The sequence below is a fragment of the Capsicum annuum genome, chromosome 7 (assembly GCF_002878395.1).
Source record: "Capsicum annuum cultivar UCD-10X-F1 chromosome 7, UCD10Xv1.1, whole genome shotgun sequence".
Taxonomy (NCBI): Eukaryota; Viridiplantae; Streptophyta; class Magnoliopsida; order Solanales; family Solanaceae; genus Capsicum; species Capsicum annuum.
The window spans coordinates 7,836,969-7,858,323 of record NC_061117.1 but is presented as its reverse complement, the minus strand read 5'-3'; the positions used below and the strand labels follow the sequence as shown (position 1 = coordinate 7,858,323).

General features: G+C 26.0%; 1 protein-coding gene across 1 annotated transcript; it reads right to left on the bottom strand.

The window, feature by feature from the left end:
• Nucleotides 1-13,964: 13,964 nt before the first annotated feature.
• LOC107877683 (homeobox protein knotted-1-like LET12) lies at nt 13,965-20,216 on the bottom strand. The gene is made up of 6 exons (XM_016724374.2): nt 19,361-20,216; nt 16,631-16,751; nt 15,734-15,927; nt 14,984-15,115; nt 14,746-14,882; nt 13,965-14,393 (listed from the first exon to the last, which is right to left on the bottom strand). The coding sequence occupies exons 1-6, from the start codon at nt 20,012-20,014 to the stop codon at nt 14,372-14,374; spliced, it is 1,260 nt and encodes a 419-aa protein (XP_016579860.1). The 5' UTR covers nt 20,015-20,216; the 3' UTR covers nt 13,965-14,371.
• Between the last annotated feature and the right edge of the window lie 1,139 nt (nt 20,217-21,355).

The following is a 21,355-nucleotide window of genomic DNA, read 5'->3' as shown; positions in this document are numbered from 1 at the left end:
AAGAAAGAAAGAAAGGAAAGAAAAGAAACAAAAAAAACTTGGCAAAAAAAAAAGATAAACTATCAGAAGATAATTAAAAAATGTAGTAATAATAATAATAATAATAATAATAATAATAATAATAATAATAATAACAACAACAACAACAACAATAATAATAATAAGCTACTTATAATAGTAATAGTAGCAACATTAGTAATAATAATAATAAGCTACTTGTCAATTTTAATACAATGAATTATAATATTATAATAAATTTTTTTAATTAAAAGATTTGAAATTAATATTTGTATTTAAAAATATTAGAATTTTTTTAAATATTATTATTAGCTTGAAATTAGGAACGTAATATTGAAGAGTTCTAAATGAACTCTTACTATTCATAAACATATTATTTTTAAATATTATTTAATATATTTAATTAAATAAAATATAAAATATTAATTTAAATAATAATAATAATATTGATGATAGATATAATAATAATAAAATAAAACTGAAAATAATTTTTAAAAAAAATTACAGTTGTAGTAGTACATAGAAGTAACAGTGGAATAGTAGTCGTTCGTAGAACTAACAACTAATAATAATTAGAAGATATAATAATATTATATTTAAAAAGATAAGAAAGATAAATAAATTTAATTTTCTTTTATTTTGTTAGTATTTAATATAAGAAAATATGAATTAATTTCATTGATTTTAAATATTTCTCTTAGTTCAAATATATATCTAAAATAAGCATGTCAAATTTGAAAAAGATAAAGATAAGGATATTTGAATTCAAATATATATTTAAGATAAGCATGTTAAATTTAAAAAATACAAGATAAGAATATTTGAATTTTTTAAATATTAAATAAAAATAAAATATTAACCTAAAAAAATAATAATAATAATAATAATAATAATCATAATATATGATGAACATAGTAGTATTCAGTAGTATTAGTACACGTTTAACCACAAAAAAAAAAAAAGCAATAGTACAAATAGTAGCGCTACTTTTAATTTTAAAAAATGTAGTAATATAGTATTATAATAATAATAATAACAACAACAACAACAACAACAACAATAATAATAATAAATAGTAATAGTAGCAACATTAGTAATAATAATAATAATAATAATAATAATAAGCCACTTGACAATTTTAATACAATGAATAATAATATACAATAAATTTTTTGAATTAAAAGATTTGATATTTATTTTTGTATTTAAAAATATTAGTTTTTTTTAAAAAATTATTATTAGCTTGAAATTAGGAACGTAATATTGAAGAGTTCTAAATGAACTCTTACTATTCATAAACATATCATTTTTAAATATTACTTAATATGTTCAATTAAATAAAATATAAAATATTAACTTAAATAATAAGAATATTGGTGGTAGAAATAATAATTAAATAAAAAATAAAAATAATTAAAAAAAGATTACAGTTGTAGTAGTACATAGAAGTAACAGTGGAATAATAGTCGTACGTAGAGCTAATAACTAATAATAATTATAAGATATAATAATATTATATTTAAAAAGATAAGAAAGAAAAATAAATTTATTCTTCTTTTATTTTGTTAGTATTTAATATAAAAAGAATATGAATTAATCTCATTGATTTTAAATATTTCTCTTACTTCAAATATATATCTAAAAGAAGCATGTCAAATTTGAAAAAGATAAGGATAAGGATATTCGAATTCAAATATATATTTAAGATAAGCATGTTAAATTTGAAAAATACAAGATAAGAATATTTGAATTTAAATTTTTAAATGAAAATTGAATTGAAATAGAATTCTTTCTTCTTAATCTCTTTTATATATATATATATATAGTAATCAATAACAAAGAGAGAATAAAACTTAACACTACATATCAGGATAGGAGTGAATATATATACCTGATATGTAGTGTTAAGTTTTCTTCTCTCTTTGTTATTGATTACTAATTATTCAGGTTGCCCACAAAGGTGCTATGGATGAGGATGATGAGAGTCCTTAGGCGGTTATTTCACAAGTACAGGGAGTAAGAAGATTGACAAGCATGTGTACCATGACATGCACATGTACCAGGGAAAGAAAATTTGCAAGGAGGGAGGAGCGTTTGGCTCAGGGACCAGAGGAGAGGCCAGTACAACTCGCAGCAGCGGCTGCGGCCACCACCTAAGCCCAACCAACCTAGGGATCTAAGAAGTAAAAGAAGTGAGGATGATATGGTCAGGAGGCTTTCAAGAAAAAAAAAATTATTTTTATTTTTCGTTCTTGATAGCATGGGAGTTTGAGTTGCCCTTTTTTATTTTACTTCTAGAGAACATTACATGAGTTTGAGAGCAGCTTAGGAGCTTTAAAGTTTTGATACGTTCCTATTGTATCTGAGTTATTCCTTTTCATCATTAACTTTGATTATTGTTCTGCCAAAAAAATAAATATTAGTTTTGTTTATGAATTTACTTACTACATTTTTTATTTTTTTAAAAAACTTCATTTGATTTGACAGTTTTATTTTTATATGTATGATGTTTAACAACTATTTTTTTATATTCGGGTCTTAATTCAAGTAAATGATTTTTTTATTATGATTTTATAAAATTAATTAAATACATTCTTAAAATTGTTAATACTTGATGTTAGAATGAATAATTGTTATTTTAAGTAAACTCTGATTATTAGGATTTAAGTTCGAATTGTGATTGAGGAATATAATGAAAAATTATTATCCATAAATTCTAAATTAAAATAAATGATTTATTTTTATGATTTGTAATATTTTAACTTATTTATTTTTAAGATGTAAGTAAAATATTGTATAGTAAAAGTATGAATGAAAGGTAACAAAAAGACAAAAAAGAGTATATGTGAAAAAGAAGAAAGCTATTTTTTAATATTTTCTTGATAAATTAACTAAACAGAGAGAACTAGTTAAGCATGAATAGGAAATGAAAATAAAAAAATAAATATCAATATATTAGAAGAAATATACATATTTGTACACGTATAAAATAATTAAGAAAATCATGTTTTAAATTTATGCACGTATTCGTATAAATTATTTTTAAGAAATCAAATTTTGTTCATTCTTTTCTTTTTCCTTATCTTAACTTGGTTATTAAAGAAGAGAAAAAGATAGTATTATCTATATTAGTTTATTAGAATTTGAAGGTCAAAACTAATAACTTGAACTTTAAGTTTTAAAATATTTAGGTATGTCACTATTTTAAAATTTAATGACATGTATAATATTTTTTATCTTATTTTTCATCTTTTTTTTATTCCAAGAGAATGACAGATTTATTAAAATTCAAATCATAATATTCATGGTAGCTCAATAATAAAAGTACTTGTTGTATTAATTTCAGTTTGAATTGATGACTAATTTTTTTATTTAAGTGAAATTTTATAAAATCAGTTATTTAGGGACTTACTTTAAAAATACAATCTTGAATAGAAAGACAAATATATGGAGCCATTATTACGATAAAATAAATAATTTTTTTCTAAAGATTAAAAATTAAATTTACAGGTATTTAAATATTTCAGTTGATTTAGTCTTTTCTTGATTTTTCTTAAAAATCTACATCTCTATTTGTTTATTTTTTAACTGATTATATGTAGTATAAAACATAAAACTAAAAAATTTAAAAGACTAATGATTAGTAAATGCGATTGAGTCATAATCATTGAATGTTAAATTAAAATCTCAAAAAATACATTTAGTGATGTAACTTATAGTTTAATTAAATATAATGTACATAGGTTATATAATAAAAAAAAATTTCTTAGAATAAAATTGATGATTTTACTTTCTACTTTAAAATTCATATTCAAAAAAAAATCACATACATTATGAAATTCATTTTAGTTATAAGAACATGTTAATATTTTTTTTGAATTTGATTTATAGAAAAGTAGATATTTTTTAAATCAAATATATGAGATAAATTAATATTTTGATAGATGTGAAAATGTTTGACTTAAACTTTAAATTATAACCACTTCTAACATACGAGATTATTTTCAAATCTTCTTCTAATCTATATATCATATATTTTGTTATGCATAACAAAATTTATCTATTTTAATTTTATACTTTGAGATAAGAAGAAGAAAACTAATTCAAGGTCAAATTAGAAAAAAATACAATAATCAAATTACAATAAAAATATATGGAGGATTAGTTTTTTTTTTTTTTTTTTTTTGGGGGGGGGGGGGGGGGGGAGGAAATTTAAATAATTTTGAGAATATAATGAAGAAATCATAATACATATATTATATTTATAAAATTTTGCACAGAAGAGATGGAGGGACAGTAGAATAAAAATTTAAATTATTTTTGATAATTTAAAATATTTAAATTATCAAAATATAATTCAAAATATGATACATAAAAACTTTTTTACAATTACATGATTATTTTTAGTAATATATACTTGATTTTGAAGGGGCGGGGAGCGGGGGCGGGATACAGATTATTAACAATCCACCATCTTTAAATTATGAATAATATTATTAAAAAATATGAAACATAATTTTTGTTTACAATCAGATGATTATTTTTCGGATAAATTTGATTATCAGTGGGGGATTGGGTGTGGGGAAAGGAATGGGTGTGGGTGGAAGCGTGAGGGGAAAGTGGTAGAAAAAATATTTATATTAAAAAAATAAAAAAAATGATTGGGGGATAAGGGGAAGTGGATAGAAAAAAAAATATTTTATTTTCTCATTTTATCGAGAAATGAGATGATAAGTGATTTTTCTTAAGATAATAATATATATAATTTAACAAATTCGAACGAAATATTTCAATATGAAATGATCAGAAATATTACTTGAATACTATCCGCGCATCACGTGGGTATGTATACTAGTATATTAGAAAGCAGAGGACGAAGCAACGAGAAAAAGCCAAGTGACAAAATTAATGAGAAGCCACATGTAAGTTTTTAGGACAAATTATAAATGTTGTAAGAAAAAATTTGAATTGAAAATTTTGAATTAATTAAAAATATAAATTCAAATACAAGTGACAGCAATTATTAGGTAAAGAGTTCAAATTAGTACAAAGATTTCTCTAAAATCGATCCATTCAGACCCCTATTCTCTCAAAATTTTGCATAAAATCAGCGAATAGTAGTTCTCTTCCTAAAAATGTGATAACTATCTCTAATCAAATATGAATCCGATAAATTTTGTGATTTATGTGGGAAGATTTAAAATTTGTGTTAGACTAAAATATTTTAATTAAATAAATATTTTGAATTTGGAATTGAAAATGGTGACGCTAATTCAATTATTCATCTAAATTGAAAAATAAAAATTTTAAAAACTTAGAAATCACGTACTATTATTACTAATTTCTTTATTATTATTATTATTATTATTATTATTATTATTATTATAAAAGCTTAAAAAAACTAAAAGATAAGCATCACCGTAACACAAGATAACAATATCGTAATTGTTATTATTATCATTACCTAATCATCATTATCTAAAAAGCTAAAAAGAAAATATTCAAAGATAAGCATTGCATAAGTTGAAAGCTACTCCAGAATGTTGTTGTTAATATAATAATAATAATAATAATAATAATAATAATAATAATAATAATAATAATAATAATAATAATAAAATAATAATAATAGTAGTAATAATAATAATAGTAGTAGTAGTAGCAGCAGCAACATTGTTTTAATAAAAAAAATTAAATTAAAAATTAGAGCTATTTGAATTTGAAAATATTAAATTTAAAAAAAAAAAAATTGTCATTAGGTTGAAACTAAGAATCTAATATTGATGAGTTCTAAATGAACTCTCACTATTCATAAATTTATTTCTTTCAATATTTTAAAATATATTTGAGTTCATTTGATTTAAATATCATGAAAAATAAAATACATAATGATAAAAAAAGTAGTAGTAGTACGTAATATGTGTTGTAATAGTTGATAATAATAATAATAACAATAATAATGATAATAAAAATAATAATAATAATAATAATAATAACAACAACAAATTTAATAGTAGTGCAATAATAATTTTTGAAATAAAATATTAAATTTATTTTAATTTTAAAATATTTGATTTTTATAATGAAAGAAAAAAAAATTATCGTTATCTCAAAACTAGAAACCTATAATCGAAGATATCCAATGAACCCTTGCGGTTTCATATACTTATATCATTCAGTTATAATATATATCTAAATACAATTGATTTAAATATTAAATGAAAGATAAATTAATGAAAGTAATAAAAATAGTAATAGCAGGATGTTTTTAAAAACATGAAGAACGTGAATTGCTAATGTTTCATCATGATTTTAATAAGTAATTAACTTAGTAATTTGTAGAATTTTGAAATTTGAATTGATCCATATCTAGCTTAATCAATTTAAAGATAAAGTTATTTGTATTTATCTAAACAACATGTTATATCTATTTATATTAATTAATCTATAAATTTTTTTTAACTTTTTAGGTTTATCAACAAATAAAAAATTTTACTGAAATATTTTTTCAATCCAAATATGAATAATAAAATAAATAGGATAACAAAGATTAAAATCTAATCTTTTTGTAATAAAATGGTAGGATTTTGAATTTGAATTTGAATTTAAAAAGAAATTTGAATTGGAATGAAATTCTACATCCTTAACCTCTATTATATATACTACCACAATAACATGTAATGTTAATTTTTTTTAATGTTGATCTCTCTCATTAATTTTATAATTTATTTACTGCATTTTTTACGATCTTTCTCTTTTAAAAAAAAAATTGTTCTTTAACATTTTTATTTTTTGTATGTAAATAAGTGATGATCTTATTACAGGCTATTCTTACTAATATATCCATACATGAATTCAAGTAAATAATATTATTCGTTTAATATTTTTGTCATTTATGCTTCCATCTGCCTTAATACCAACCTCACCACCAAGCTCAAGAAGCCTTCTGTAAGTCATAACTTTGGAGTCAGACAACTTATATCGATTCATTAGCAATGTAAAAAATTTCTACTCGGATGCATGTAACTTGAACTTTTTTATAATATTTTGTATACAATGCAGTTCAATGATCGATCCATATTGGAGTGACTAACATATTTGCCTCTTCTCAGAAAGATAATGAAAAATAATATTCAAGTGTGGATATTAAGGTGATCACTTTATTCTCCTCTCAACATTTTCTTTTAATTGACTTATTTATTAGAGTATTATATTGTTAATTTTTTTTTTTCACGTTATATTGAAAAAATTATGATAAAAAAATATATTCTTTGTTTTTTTCAAATAATAACAACGAAGAGATGGAAGGTGTTTGCAATTTCTTGCTATTATGACATTATTTATTTAAAATAATAGTAGTAGTAGTACACAAGTTATAGTGCTTTTAATTTAAAAATATTCAAAATTAGTAAAATAATAAGATAATTTCACAACAAATATAAGATTGTCAAAAAAAAAAATGGATTTTTATTTAAAAATTAATATATTTTAAAAAAATAAGGAAAAAAATGATTTTATCTTTGGTTGTTTTTTTATTTTTATCTTTATTAGAAAGGAAAATAAAAAAAAGGACAAAAACATAAGAACAATAAATTAAAAAAGAAAAAATAGTTGGACTCTATATACACGCTTTTGAAGAAAAAAAAAAGATAAACTATCTTCCTTTTAGCAATATACATTTTTTATTTCTTTTTTACTTCATTTGAAAGTTAGTTGTTTGTGAATGCTCCTAAATAGTTGTTTCTTTTTTATCTACTATTTAGTTATTCAATTTTAAATAAACTTAAAATTTTTAAAACAAAATTACTAAATATCTATTCTTTGCTCAATTTGTTGCTGCCATAAATAAAATGGGGATTGGTGGAGCTCACAAATTCAAAATACATTTAAAAAAAGAGTTAGTATTATTTTGATCAACAACAACAACAACAACAAACCAAGTATATTCCCACATAGTGAGGTCTGGGGAGGGTAAGATGTACGCAGTCCATACCTCTACTTCTAAAGAAGTAGAATTTATTTTGATCAAATACAAAAATAAAAATAATTATTGAAAGATAAATATCTAAAATTTAAATTTAAGATAGTAACTATAAAAGCAATGACAATAATTATTTTATAATAATAATAATAGGGAATACTTTTTTATTTTAAAATTTAAAAGAAAATGATAAGAGAGAGAAAACATGGAAAACACGTATGAAAAAGATAAAATAAGTTAATAAATTTAGAATCGATATTATAAATTTTAAATGTCTTCTTCTGTTTCGTTTATTTTATTATGAAAAACTCTTAATATATAACTTATAAGATAAATATACATATTTTTTTTAAGAAAAATTAGAATAAAGAGAATTATGTATTTCATATTTATTTAATTAGTAAAATTTATTTGTTCTATAAGTACATATAAGTTCATAATATATATTAAAAGAAAAATATTGGTAAGTAGAAAAAGGTATCTAAAATCTTCAATTGAGATGAGTGGGGTAGGAGAGGAAGTCAAATATTCAAGTCAAAACAAGCTTAAAGGTAAACTAAAAGTATATAAAATTACATATTAGAAGTAGTTAGGTATCATACTAAAGAGTTCTAATCGGATTATTATTATTATCTATTTTCTTTCTTCTTCTTTTTTTAATTAGAGATACAATATCTTCTCAAAGATAAACGTATAATTTTTTTTTAAAATTGTAGGTATGTTTAATTATTAGATGTATTATAAAATATATCTAAATGTAATTTATTGAAATATTAAATGAAATATAAGAATATAATAATGCTACTAATAATAATAAATAATAGCAGTAGTAGTACTTAATATGTGTAGTAATAATAGTAGAATAATACAATTAATATGTTAAATAATTTTTTTAAAAAATCAAAATAAGTAGAAGTTCAAATTTTGTATGTCACGTAAAGCATCAATAAACAACAAATTAGCTGAACATTAAAATATAAAAATCTAAGTAATCTAGATCAAAATTCAGTATCTTATAGTTTAAAATGTGAGAGAAAAAGTTAAACTGCTTATGAAATGTAACAAAAAAATAAATATATTCAATGTATTCTAGAGAAAATAATTAAAATACAATAATTTTTTACAAATATTGATAGTTGGGGTGAGGGATAAGGATTTTGAATTAACTTTGAGAATAAAATGAAGAAATTAAATAAAAATATTCATAAAGAAATTAGATAACAAACAAATTGCTATCCATACATTTTATATTGAAGAAAAATAAAAAAATACATGATTAAACAAATAAATATATAATTTTATATTAACAAGAAAAACACTTGATAATTATATTAAGCAATTTGATAAGTTAAGAAAAGTCAATATTAACAGTCAAATAATATTAGATAGCGAACAACGCAATAAAGAAAACTACTGATCAATTTTTTATTTTATTTTTTGATAATTATATGATTCGTTAATTTTTTTTTCATATGATTTAATTATGGGATTGTGTGGAGGGAGAGGTTGAGAGGGTGAAGATGGGTGGGGGCGACATGATGGTGGCGAAGGGAGAATACATCGTTCAACTAAATTAACTGGACTATATAATTTTATAAATTATTTATTATAAAATATATTTAATATTTCTTAATTAATTTAAAATATATTAATGTGATACAATTTTTAAAATATTTCGCGCATCGTACAGGTACCTATACTAGTTTTTACTATATAGAAAGGTGAAGAAGTGAACGACCAAGGGCCTAAATGTAATATTATACTCCATGATATTTTCAATGGAATAAATATAATTTTATACTCCATGATGTTTTAGAAATGTCGAACTATCCTCTCTTTCAATGGCTTCTGCAAATCTCTCATCTCTTTGTATGTCCAGAATTCATCTATCTTTCTAATTTTCTAGCATTCTCCCAAACTGATTCATCTTCTTATTTCCTCGAAACCTATTGCATATCAAACCGCTCTTTCAATTTTCAATTTCTAGTAAGCTCTTCATCGATCTTTTTTATTTTCCTTCATGTTCTATTTTTTTCGCGTTTTTATTTTTTTATTTTTTGTAGAAGTTTTATTTGTCAGTATTTAGTACTTTCTTCGGTTCAATTTGTTTGATTTATTTCTTTTTATTTTTTAATCTTTTTTTAAATCTTTTTTATTTTTTAATAACATTTGTAATTTTAACTTTTCACATGTCACATTCAAGATTATAAGATTAAAAATATTTTAATATATTTTACATATCTTTTATTTAATATCACAATATTAAAAAAAAAATACTTTTTAAAATTTCGTACCAAATTATAATAGACCAAACAAACTGGAACAGATAGAGTATTAACAGAATGATGCATTTCTAAGAAAAAAAAATACAAAACTTATAGATGTTAAATTATGCTTCTGAATATGTATATATGTATTTTTAAAATTTAAACTTCTAAAATTATGTTTTAGCCAAAGGTTATTTTCATAAGCTTCTAATAATTATAACAAACTTATAAAATTCATTGAAATTAATTTATAAACCACTAAGGATATTATGTCATACCAAAGTTGAATTTCTTATTTAAAATTTATTCCATTATATAATATAATATCATTGATGAGTAAAGTTTTAAACTATGGCTTGAGATTACTTTTAGTTAAGATATTGCAATGAAATAATAGATTACAATGGGATTGAACTGATATGGAAACAATTGACACGTTTAGTTCATACTCAGAGAAAAAAGTTTAATTAGTTAGTGTTATTTATTTATCTGATTTTGATTTGATATTGAATTTTAACAAAATAAAAAAAAGATTTTGAATTTTATATTAATAGGCTAAAGATATGTATGATGTATCAAAATACTCTTTAATTTTACAGAATTGATTAAAAAGTTGTTAAAATTAAAGAGACGTTCTCCTTTTAAATGGATCAAAACGGATGGAGTACTATATTAATAATAAAATAATAAAAAAAGACATTGATAAATGATGAAAAAGTATCCATTTAATTTTAAAACTATATATACTAAAGATAATTCTAAAACTATAATTTATTTAATTTAACTGGTACGTTTGTTCATATTATATCATGACGTCATAATTGGTACACTTAACTACACATATTTTTTTATAACATATTTACAATCGTCAAAATAAAATATATTATTTTGAGGTAGTATATTCTCTCACCAGGTGTATAAATTATTTAAAAAAAAATATATACTAAAGTACCCTCTTGATTTTATAGTATATAAAACAAGATGTGAAACCATAACTTTTTCATTTTTATCACTTTATAAAGAATGATATGATTCTAACCAAAAAAAAAAAGAATGATATGATTAATTTTAACTTTCATCAAATAGGTTGAATTTCATTTGCTAAATCCCTTCAAAATAAATTTATAGATAGATCATTTTTTTATTTTTAAATTGTTTTGTATGATTTTATAAAAAAATATTAATATAATTGACACTTTATTATAACGTGTATCTTTATCATTTTTTATTGTGCTAATTTGAAAATATTGATGATCATTTAAAAAATTAATTAAATACCTATAAATATATTTAAAATATTGATATTGGGCCCGTAAAACGGGTCCTTCATTATCTAATAGTAAGGAAAAGTCACATAAATATACACTTTAAAAGTAAATATTACAAAATCTACCACTATTATTTTTATTTGCAAAATCTAATTTTTATTTACAAAATCTATCAACTGTTCAGTTTTTTTTTTTTTTTGATAAAAAATTCAATTCGAAAACACCTACTCTTCTTCCTTTTTTCCCTTCTCTCTTTGTAGTTATGAAAACCCTAATTTTCCAATCCTATAAATATATTAGTCCACCCAGTTTCACCTCTAATATCTCTCTGATTAATCAAAATTGTCATATATTTAAACATGCTACACGTTTTTATAGGTGACTTTTTAATTTATATATATTGCTATGAAAACTTGCTAATATCCTTTTTCATTCAGAAGGAGGACTTATTCACGTAACTTTCATACAAATCTTATTTAGTGGTCCTAGTTTTGTTTGTTATGGAAAAGAGAACAGTTAAAAAGTGGACTAGTGAGGTATCCATGCTTATCAATGGCAGAAAATTCATATATTTAATTTTCAGATTTTCGAAATAAATTATTTTTGTTTGATTTTTGTATTCTTTTTTTATTTTCATTTTTGCTTTCATGAATTTATGAAGCCGCTCAATGATTTTTTGGGATAATATTCTCAAGACGGTCGTCATATTTGAGGAGTTTAGATGACACCAGCAAGTGAAGGTTATCAATGATTTTATGGTACATGAATTGTATAGAAATTGGTGTATCATGGGAGTTTAGAGAATTTTTCGATGACACCGGCAAGTGAAGGTTATCAATGTTTTTATGGTGCATGAATTGTTATAGAAATTGGTGTATCATGGTGTATGAATTGTATAGAAATTGGTGTATCACCAGCTTTATGGTGTCTGAATTGTATAGAAATTAGTGGATCAACAACTTTATGGTGTCTGAATTGTATAAAAAATAGTGTATCAATAATTTTATGATTTTTGAAATAGTTAGAAATTGATATATTAATAATTTTATGGTATCTGAATTATATAGAGATTGGTATATCATCAATTTATTTTAAGGTGTCTTAGAAATTGGTGTATCCATAATTTTATAGTGTTTGAACTCTTTAGAAATAGATGTATGAATAATAATAATTTTATAGTGTGAAATATATAGAAATTGGTGTATCAATAATTTTATGGTGTTTGATCTAATTTTATGGTGTTTGACCGATTTATGGTGTATGAAATTTGTATAAGATGTGGTTTGAATCCATCGGAGAATTTACTATCATTAATGATGTTTTTTCTTACAAGTATTAAAAATTAATGTTCACTGAATTAAATAAATTAAATTTAAAAACATAAAAAAATATCAAATAAATGTTTTATTTTTTCAGTTATCTTATTTACTATCTTTTAAAAAAAAAAACTTAGTTGAAAAATAAAGTAGGAAAATTTATAAAATAAAATATCAATCATTAAATTATCTCCTTAAATCATGCAATTTTAACTGGGGTTTTTTTTATCTTTGATAGATTTTGTTATATTTTATAAATTAAAAATTAATGGTAGTTTTTGTTATACTGACTCTTACATTATATAGTTATGTGATTTGCCCATCTAGTAATCTTCTAGATGTCATTCATGAAAGTGATGGATCTTATTTCTTCGGCCATAACACATATGCAGGTCCTTAAACTTGCATCGTGCAATCCTAAGGATGACACGTATAAATCAAGAAATGATCTAAAAAAAAAATCTAAAAATCAAATAGATCGATAAAAGATGAAAAATCCTGATAAAAATCTAGATATTTGTCCATCTATGTGTTTCATGGAGCCCTTTTTTTGCAACACATAAATTTAAGTCACAATATATGGCTTGCTCTTCTCAACGTACCATATATCGAACACTTGAATACAAGACCAAACATCAGTCAGTCAATACGAATATTATTTTTCAAATAATACAAAATTTACAATGAACATGTTAGGGAAAGTATTAGATTGACAATATTTGTACTGTTCTGGTAACATTTTACAACTAACACGGAAAATTGTCCGTACTCCTTGTACCTAACCATCCCATTAAACAGTACATCATACTAATTAATAACTATGTCGTACTCATCTACTTGCCAATAAAAGGATAGGCATATATTAATTGTATGTATGAATATTAATTGTAAAGTCAACACCCACCCACCTACTAATAATTGACTTAAAAAAAAAAAAACTTCAGAAAAGACAGTTTGTCCTTTAATGTTTACTATAGCAAAATTAGCAATCCCAAAATTATTATCCCACCACCTTGAGTATATAATATAAAAAATAATACCACAATTGTTAAAATTATGAAGTTTAATCAAACACGAAATAAAATAATCTCAAAACCATTGCTTCCTTCCTAGCTGAGTGGAATATTGGGTGATCTGTTTTATAATCTCTAACTTGTATTCACAAAAATGAGTAACACTAGCATTCAAAATTACAACATAGCCTCCAAAATACATTATAGTAAACAAAATTATATAAAACTGGAACCTGTTGTGCTAAATATTTTGCTTTAAACAGAGAAAATTAACCTCATAAAATAAGAAAGTGCTAGTATTACTTTCACAAATTATCTATACTCTTTTCTCTCTTAAAGCATATCTTAGTCAACCAGGTCAGCTTGGGAACTTTCTGTTGTGAATTACTTCAAGCCAAAAACTCATTAATTCAGTTTTCCCAAATTCTAGCCTTCCATGATTTGGTTTTGTGATGAAGCTTTACACTGCTCAATATAAATACTTCCATATTACTCGTCGCCGGTCTTTTTACTGCTTGATTTCACCTGCACTACTTATATCGAATACCATAGAGATTAGCTTAAGAGAGTTTGATTCGTATACACTATGCACCAGTTTACATTATTAAGTTGCCTAAAAGATAGCCACGCGTGTAAGACATGCTACCTGCTAGTACTTGTTAAATTAAATTTGATATGTTGCTCGGAGTCTTTCAAACATGCCACGGAGATGAGTGTCAGATCCTCCAAAAGTAGTGTAGTTTAGAAGGATCCAACAAGGATACAACAACATTTTGAAGAGTTCGAGCAACATAGCATGTGAGTGTTGCCGTCTAACTCACACCTGACAGTATTTTTGAAGAGTGAGAGAAACGTAAGGGAAAAGAATGTTAATCACCCTACCTCTTGCGTTTGCTTTTCTGAGAAGAAGATGTTGATGGATTGCTGTGCCAGTTCCTTTTCCTTTGGTTAATAAACCAATTGTTAATCTGCTTCAGTTGTAAACCTGTTTCTTGCACTAATCGTGCTTTGTCTTCCTCCTGTAACGTAAATTTTGTTCACAAAAAGTGAGAGATGCAGTGGTAAAATAGGTCCCTTTGAAATTTTATGATATGAATAACTTTTTTTTTTGGGTACTTACAGTTGGATAAGGCCATTTGGAATGTGATTGCCACCATGCTTTCAAGACAGATGTAGTGTCACCAGGAAGCTTTCCTGCTCTTCTTTTGCGTAAAATTTCCTCTCTAATGTCAACAATCTTTTCCTTATAACCCTTTAACAAAAAACAAAATCAAGAAACTCATTAGCTAAGGAAAAAAACACTTACGTTATCTATCGAACTTTATCAGTATAGTTTTAAGTTATTAAGGGGCAAAAGGGCAGCCCGGTGCACTAAGCTCTTGCTATGCGCAAGGCCCGGAGAAGGGCCCGATCGCAAGGATCTATTGTACGCAGCCTCACCTTATATTTCTGCAAGAGGCTGTTTCCGTGGCTTGAGATATGTTTACAATAGGCCATGTAAGAACCTAATTCTTCTTATTGATGACGAGTGATAATAAGCCTTGAAAGCAAGACCTCTCTTGTTTTGCTTACATGTTGAATTGTGAGACCGTCTAGTCTAAAATCTTAGAGACGGTACACTACTATTTAACTTAATTATATTTTCAACTAACCTCAACTAAAAGTTATAGTTGTCAGAGAGAGTACACTTATTGAGTTAATTATCTTTCAACGTGTAATGAGTGATGGTGAGACTAGAATCCAGGACTTGTGTTGCTTTGTATGGCTGTGTCGTCTCAATTCTTACACCATTAGAGAGGATACATTACTATTTTTACTGTATTATTATGTTTTGAACAGTATGAGAACAGCCAAAGTTTTGTTTCTTTACCTGTTTGAGCTCATGCTTGAGTTCTTGCCTAACACGCTCCATTAAGGACCTTTCACTTTCAGTAGGTACAAGAGGACCAAAACCCATGCTATCTGGTCCATCAAAACCTCCATCCAAAAAGTTTGTGTCACTATCAGCCTGGTCGTCGTCATCATCAGACATGGTTGCTCCTGTACCTTCACCAGGTGCTACACCTATTGACAGATTCATCTGTAATTATAAAAGTCTGCAACACACACACACTTGGCCTACATGCAAATGCAACTGTAGAAAAGCTGGTGAAGCAGAAAGCAGACATTCTTTATTCTCTTTTCAGCAATAATAACAATTTACTGACTATGTACATGGATGATTACATAAGTACCATTACTAAGAAAACAATGTGAATCCTTAAAAATGATCAACTCTTTTAATCTATGTTGCTTGGACTCTTAAAAATGCTGACAAGTACTTGTCGGATTCTCTAAATAGTGCATTTGGGAAGTCCTAGCAACATGGCTTATAACAAGGCAATCATGAGTATCACATATGGCAGTTGTGGTGTGTAAAGAGTGGATTATTGGGCCTAACTCAAACCCCAAAGCTAGCTCATGATGGGAGATTTGCCCTATTCCATATAAGGAAAACCACATCCCTTTTAAATCTGACGTGGGACACTTCAATATGGTATAATTGCGAACACATGGTATCTTGGCAGAGCAATGGCTGTAATATTAACACTAAAAGGATGAGACGAAGAGACCAATGAAAGGAAATAAGTGAGAGACAATATAAAATTGACATATGATCCAAGCTTTTTAACATGAAGAAACAAAAGATAGGCAGGCTACAAAAGGAATAATATCAAAACGAAACTAAACTGACAAAATAAAAAGACGGAGTAGACAATGCTGTCACCTGTTAAGCTTTGTAGAGATTGTTCTAGCTCCCAGCAAGCCATGACAGCTTCCATTGCATGAACACGGACATGCTGTTGCAGTTGTTCTTTAAAGGAAGAGAGCAACAGAACATAATGTGTCTGCATCAGAAGAAACAAGACAAAAGGAAGAGACAAGGGAAATATGAGATAATATATCATCTCTTAATGTGGATATAAACTGTATAATTTGCTGTTAAGATTAAAAGGAGAAAAATGCAGCAATGTGTGCATGAAAATGTTCTTACATATCAGAAACCATAAAACAAAATACTAAAGTAATGAGGGAACTACGCTTGTGTTTGTTATCAAGACAAACTTAACGTAATGCTTAAAATTATACCAACGCTTGCAATTCATAGTTTCTATTAAATTGGCAACCTTATGAAACTACTGAATGAAAACTAGATGGGACTAAACATCTAGACCAGGCTAAAGATTCTGTAACTTTAGGTGTACAATAGATAAATGCGAACTGCTTTCAAAAATTTGAAGCAAAAAGACGAGCTGAATTCTTTATCTAGTACATACTCATAAGATAGACTAACTAGCAAATCATATACAAACTTGTTTTTTCCTTTTTAATTTCTTATACACATAACAAAAGTTAAACAGCAAGAGCATCTTTCAGAAATAATATAACTTGTTTTCTTCCTTCTTTTTTGATGCCTTATTTAAAGCAGACGTTGGCGTTTCATACTTTAGAGATCATTTAAACTACTACACCATTACTTCTACTGAGAGATCAACAGATAAAAATAAGACAGAAACATTTCCACATGTTATGGCCTAAGGGATGAAATTAATGTCAAGGAGATTCTCCAAAGCACTCTCCCTACATTAGGGGTCAATTATTAGTGTATATGATAAAAAGATTCCTCTTTTGATGTGACATCTAGATATTTCTATAAAGATATTAATAGTTCGAACTGTCAAATATATTCCTGTAGAAATATACTCAAAGATAGAAGCACAGTTGAAAAGAACTTATCCAGTACCAAAATTCTCTAGTCCAAACCTTTTCTCTATTAGTTGGATAGAATCCATCGATGCAGAGCACATGATTTAGGAACCAGCATTCAAGGAATCCAATTTCTATAGAGGATTACAAGTTCAAAAGACCTAAAATAACAGAATGCTCATCTTTCTGGTTAATCACAAATAACAGCAGAACTAGTCTAACAACCAAGGACGCTGCTCACAACCAGATTTTTTTTTACCTTGACCACATTATCTATACTCTTTGTACAGGTTTAGATCGGTGAATTCAGGATTTTCAATAAGGAAGTAAACACAGGAACAAGCCATAAGCCCATAACATATGATACATATGTACATAAAGGGGTATTAAAATGACACTCCTTGGACAAAGGTGGCTCCGCCACTACAGGTTTATATGGATTGAGTTCCCAAAAAAGAGGACTAAACTTAGTGCATCATGACAGCGAGATGAACACTGTGCCACCTACAATACCCCGCCCCATTTTCACGATAAACCACACATACATGTGAATTACATATGGATAGAGCAACAATCTCAAGCAAAAGCTGCTGTCTATGGCCACAATTCAGATAGGGGAATAGCATAATCAACAGAATAATTCATATCAAGAAAAAGGTTTAGTAAGCAAGCTCAAAACACATTTATGTGAAGACTTCCAATAACTAGAACCACACAAGAAACCAAAGATTGAACCTTTATTCAATTCTCTTCACTACAAAAAAAAAACCTAAATCCCAGGAATTAAAATGATATTTTCCACAAAAATCCAACCATTATAATGCCATCAACATCAGTCCATTCATTCCACTCCATATTAACATTCTTCGATGACCTCAAAGCTACAAAATCACCATATACAGCCAAAAATTTGTGCCGGCCAAGCTCACCTTTCAGCCAAATTAAGAATATTATAAGCTCAAAAGGCAAAAATTAACACTTCACCATCCTCACTCCTCATAGGAATAGTACAGCTGTTAACATATCCAATTCTTTTTTTGTTTTTCTAAATTTTGACAGATTCCTTACAACAACATATCTCATCAAAGAATTTTAGTAGCTCAGTTGGTTAGCTACCTAAACATTTCCTTTATTGGTGAGGTTTCAATTGACCACTTTGTAATCTCCTTTCCAATTTCTCCTTCCCCTACCCCCATTTTTTTATCAGACCCACTGTAATTTCACAAACCCACTGTAATTTCACAAGTGAAGTCTCCAAAAGGTAGAGCATACACAAACGTTACCCTTACCTGTCCGGAAGACACTCAGCAAAATTTAACTACACTTATTTCCAAACTAGATAAAAATACATAAACTATAAAAAGAAAAAAAATTACTTCTCTCGTATCAAAGCAAAATCAAATTAGTTTGCTCTTAAATTTGAAATTCAACACACAAATGAAAAACAAGAGGAAAAAAAAAAAAAAATTTCTTCATTTTAATTCTTTTCCCCGAAACTAAACTTGAAAATCTGAATATTCATTTAAGGTAAAAAAAAAAAAAAGGAATGAAAATTGAAAAAAACATGTTAGAAAAAGCTTAAAATTACGAAGAAAAAGAAGGAAGAAAATCTTAGATTACCATAAAATTGAAATATTCATGTAAGAATAACTCAAAATTACGAAGAAAGAGCAAAATTAATTACCATAAATTGAAATATTCAAGTAAGAACATGTCAAAATTACGACGACGAAGAAGCAAAATGAATTACCATAAATTGATCGAGGTCTTTATCATCGAGAGGAGGTTGACCTTGTCCAAGTACAGAGTATTTGGCAACCACGTTCTGTGACTGGGCTAACTGTGCATCAATTCTAGGTAGTTGATCTACCGGCGTTGCAATTCTCAAGCACGATACGTGAGCCGACAGTAGCTGATCGTATAACGGATGGTTTAGAATATCCGCTTTACACTTTTCTCTCTCCCACGAATGTTCTTCTTCATTGTTATTATTTGTATTACTATTATTGATATTATTACTATCTTCTCCTCCTCCACCACCAGCAGCTGCTTGATTCATTTTTGATAGCTCACCTCCGGTAGGAGAGAGCCACTGGTTAGAGTTTGACGAGTCGGAGTTGGAGGTCTGAAGGTGGAGGAAGTTGTTGTTGTTATTGTTACCACCACCGGAAGGTGAAGATGCTGCTGCGGCTGCGGCTGCGGCGAAGTGTTGTTGACGGAGAAGGGAAGTGTTGAGCCAAGTAGGTTGTAATTTGTTGTTGTTGTTGTTATTGTTGTTGTTATCAGGTGATTCATTAGGTAACATAGAACGTAAAACGGTGACGTTTGGATGTTGCTGCTGCTGCTGTTGTTGTTGATGATGATGAAGGGCTATTTCTTGTGAGAAGTGGTCCTGGAACTCCATGGCTATGGTGAATTTAGGAGTATTTCTTTGTTGTTGTTGTTGTTGTTCAATACTTTGTGTACATTTTTTTTTCTTCTTGGTAGAGAGGGAGAGAAAAAGTAAAGGGAGAGAGAGAGGAAAAAGGCCGAGCGTTTACTACAACAGTTGTTTGGTAGGGTGTAGTAGTATATTAGTACTAGTGTAAACTGTTGTGTACCTTCTCAATTGCTCTTTATTAGATACATTTCATTTTATACTGTGAAAAATTATAAATTAAATAATAAATTTTATTTCTTTCCTACTTATTTTTACTTGTCTTCACGTTTATTTTTACTTATTATTACAAATTTTTTAATTACATTTTTATTTTTATTTATTACTTTTGACATATCAAGAAAAAATAAATTTTTTTCTCAATTTTGATCTTAGTATTAATTTTTTTTCTTTAAATTTATTTTAAAATATAAAGTAAACATTATTTAATAGGATTACTATGGTAAAATAACTATGTTATTAATTATTTTTTAATGAATATATCAAGTCACAATGTGACAAGTAAAAGTAAACGGAATGACTATTTACACTTTTTAATATTAATAATATTTATTGGGTATAGAAATAGACATTGAAATTATTCACATTTAATGTATACTATTAATAGTAGGGATAAAATAGAGAAAAGATTAATTAATTTTATCCTGATTTTTTAAGTGATCGACTAATATGAGATATTTATTTTTAATAATATAGCCAACTAAAATGAAATGGAGGAAGTATTAGTAATGTTTGGATTAGTTGAGATATGTTTTTTTTTTTTTTTTATGCTATGTTTGCTTATATTGTATTTGATTTGGTGTATTAAAAATAAAATGAATTGCATGATTTCTAAAAAAAAAATACTTTTTTACATAAATATGGTGAAAAGGATGTGTTATGAACAATTTGATGGACAATTGTGACTTTATTCATACTAATGCATGTATGTATTAAAATTCATTGCATTACTAATACCATGAATATCTATACATTAGTAATACGCTCATTAATACCAAATAGATAGAGTGTATAACTAATGCAAGTATTAATAATACATGAGATGAAAAAGCATACCACACAAAGTATTAATAATACACAAATCCAATGCAAACATTAATTTTTTTTAACACACTCTACCAAATAACCCTTGCGCATATATCTCAATAAAATTATGAGATTGTGATGGAGTGGTAAGTATTTCTTGATCCTTAATAAGAGGTCTTGGGTACGAAATCACCTTTATTACAAATACTTTATCTTCTAATGTGAAACTTTCTATTGCAAATTCAAATTATATCAGGCTTGAGAAAATGGTCAAAAGCCTCC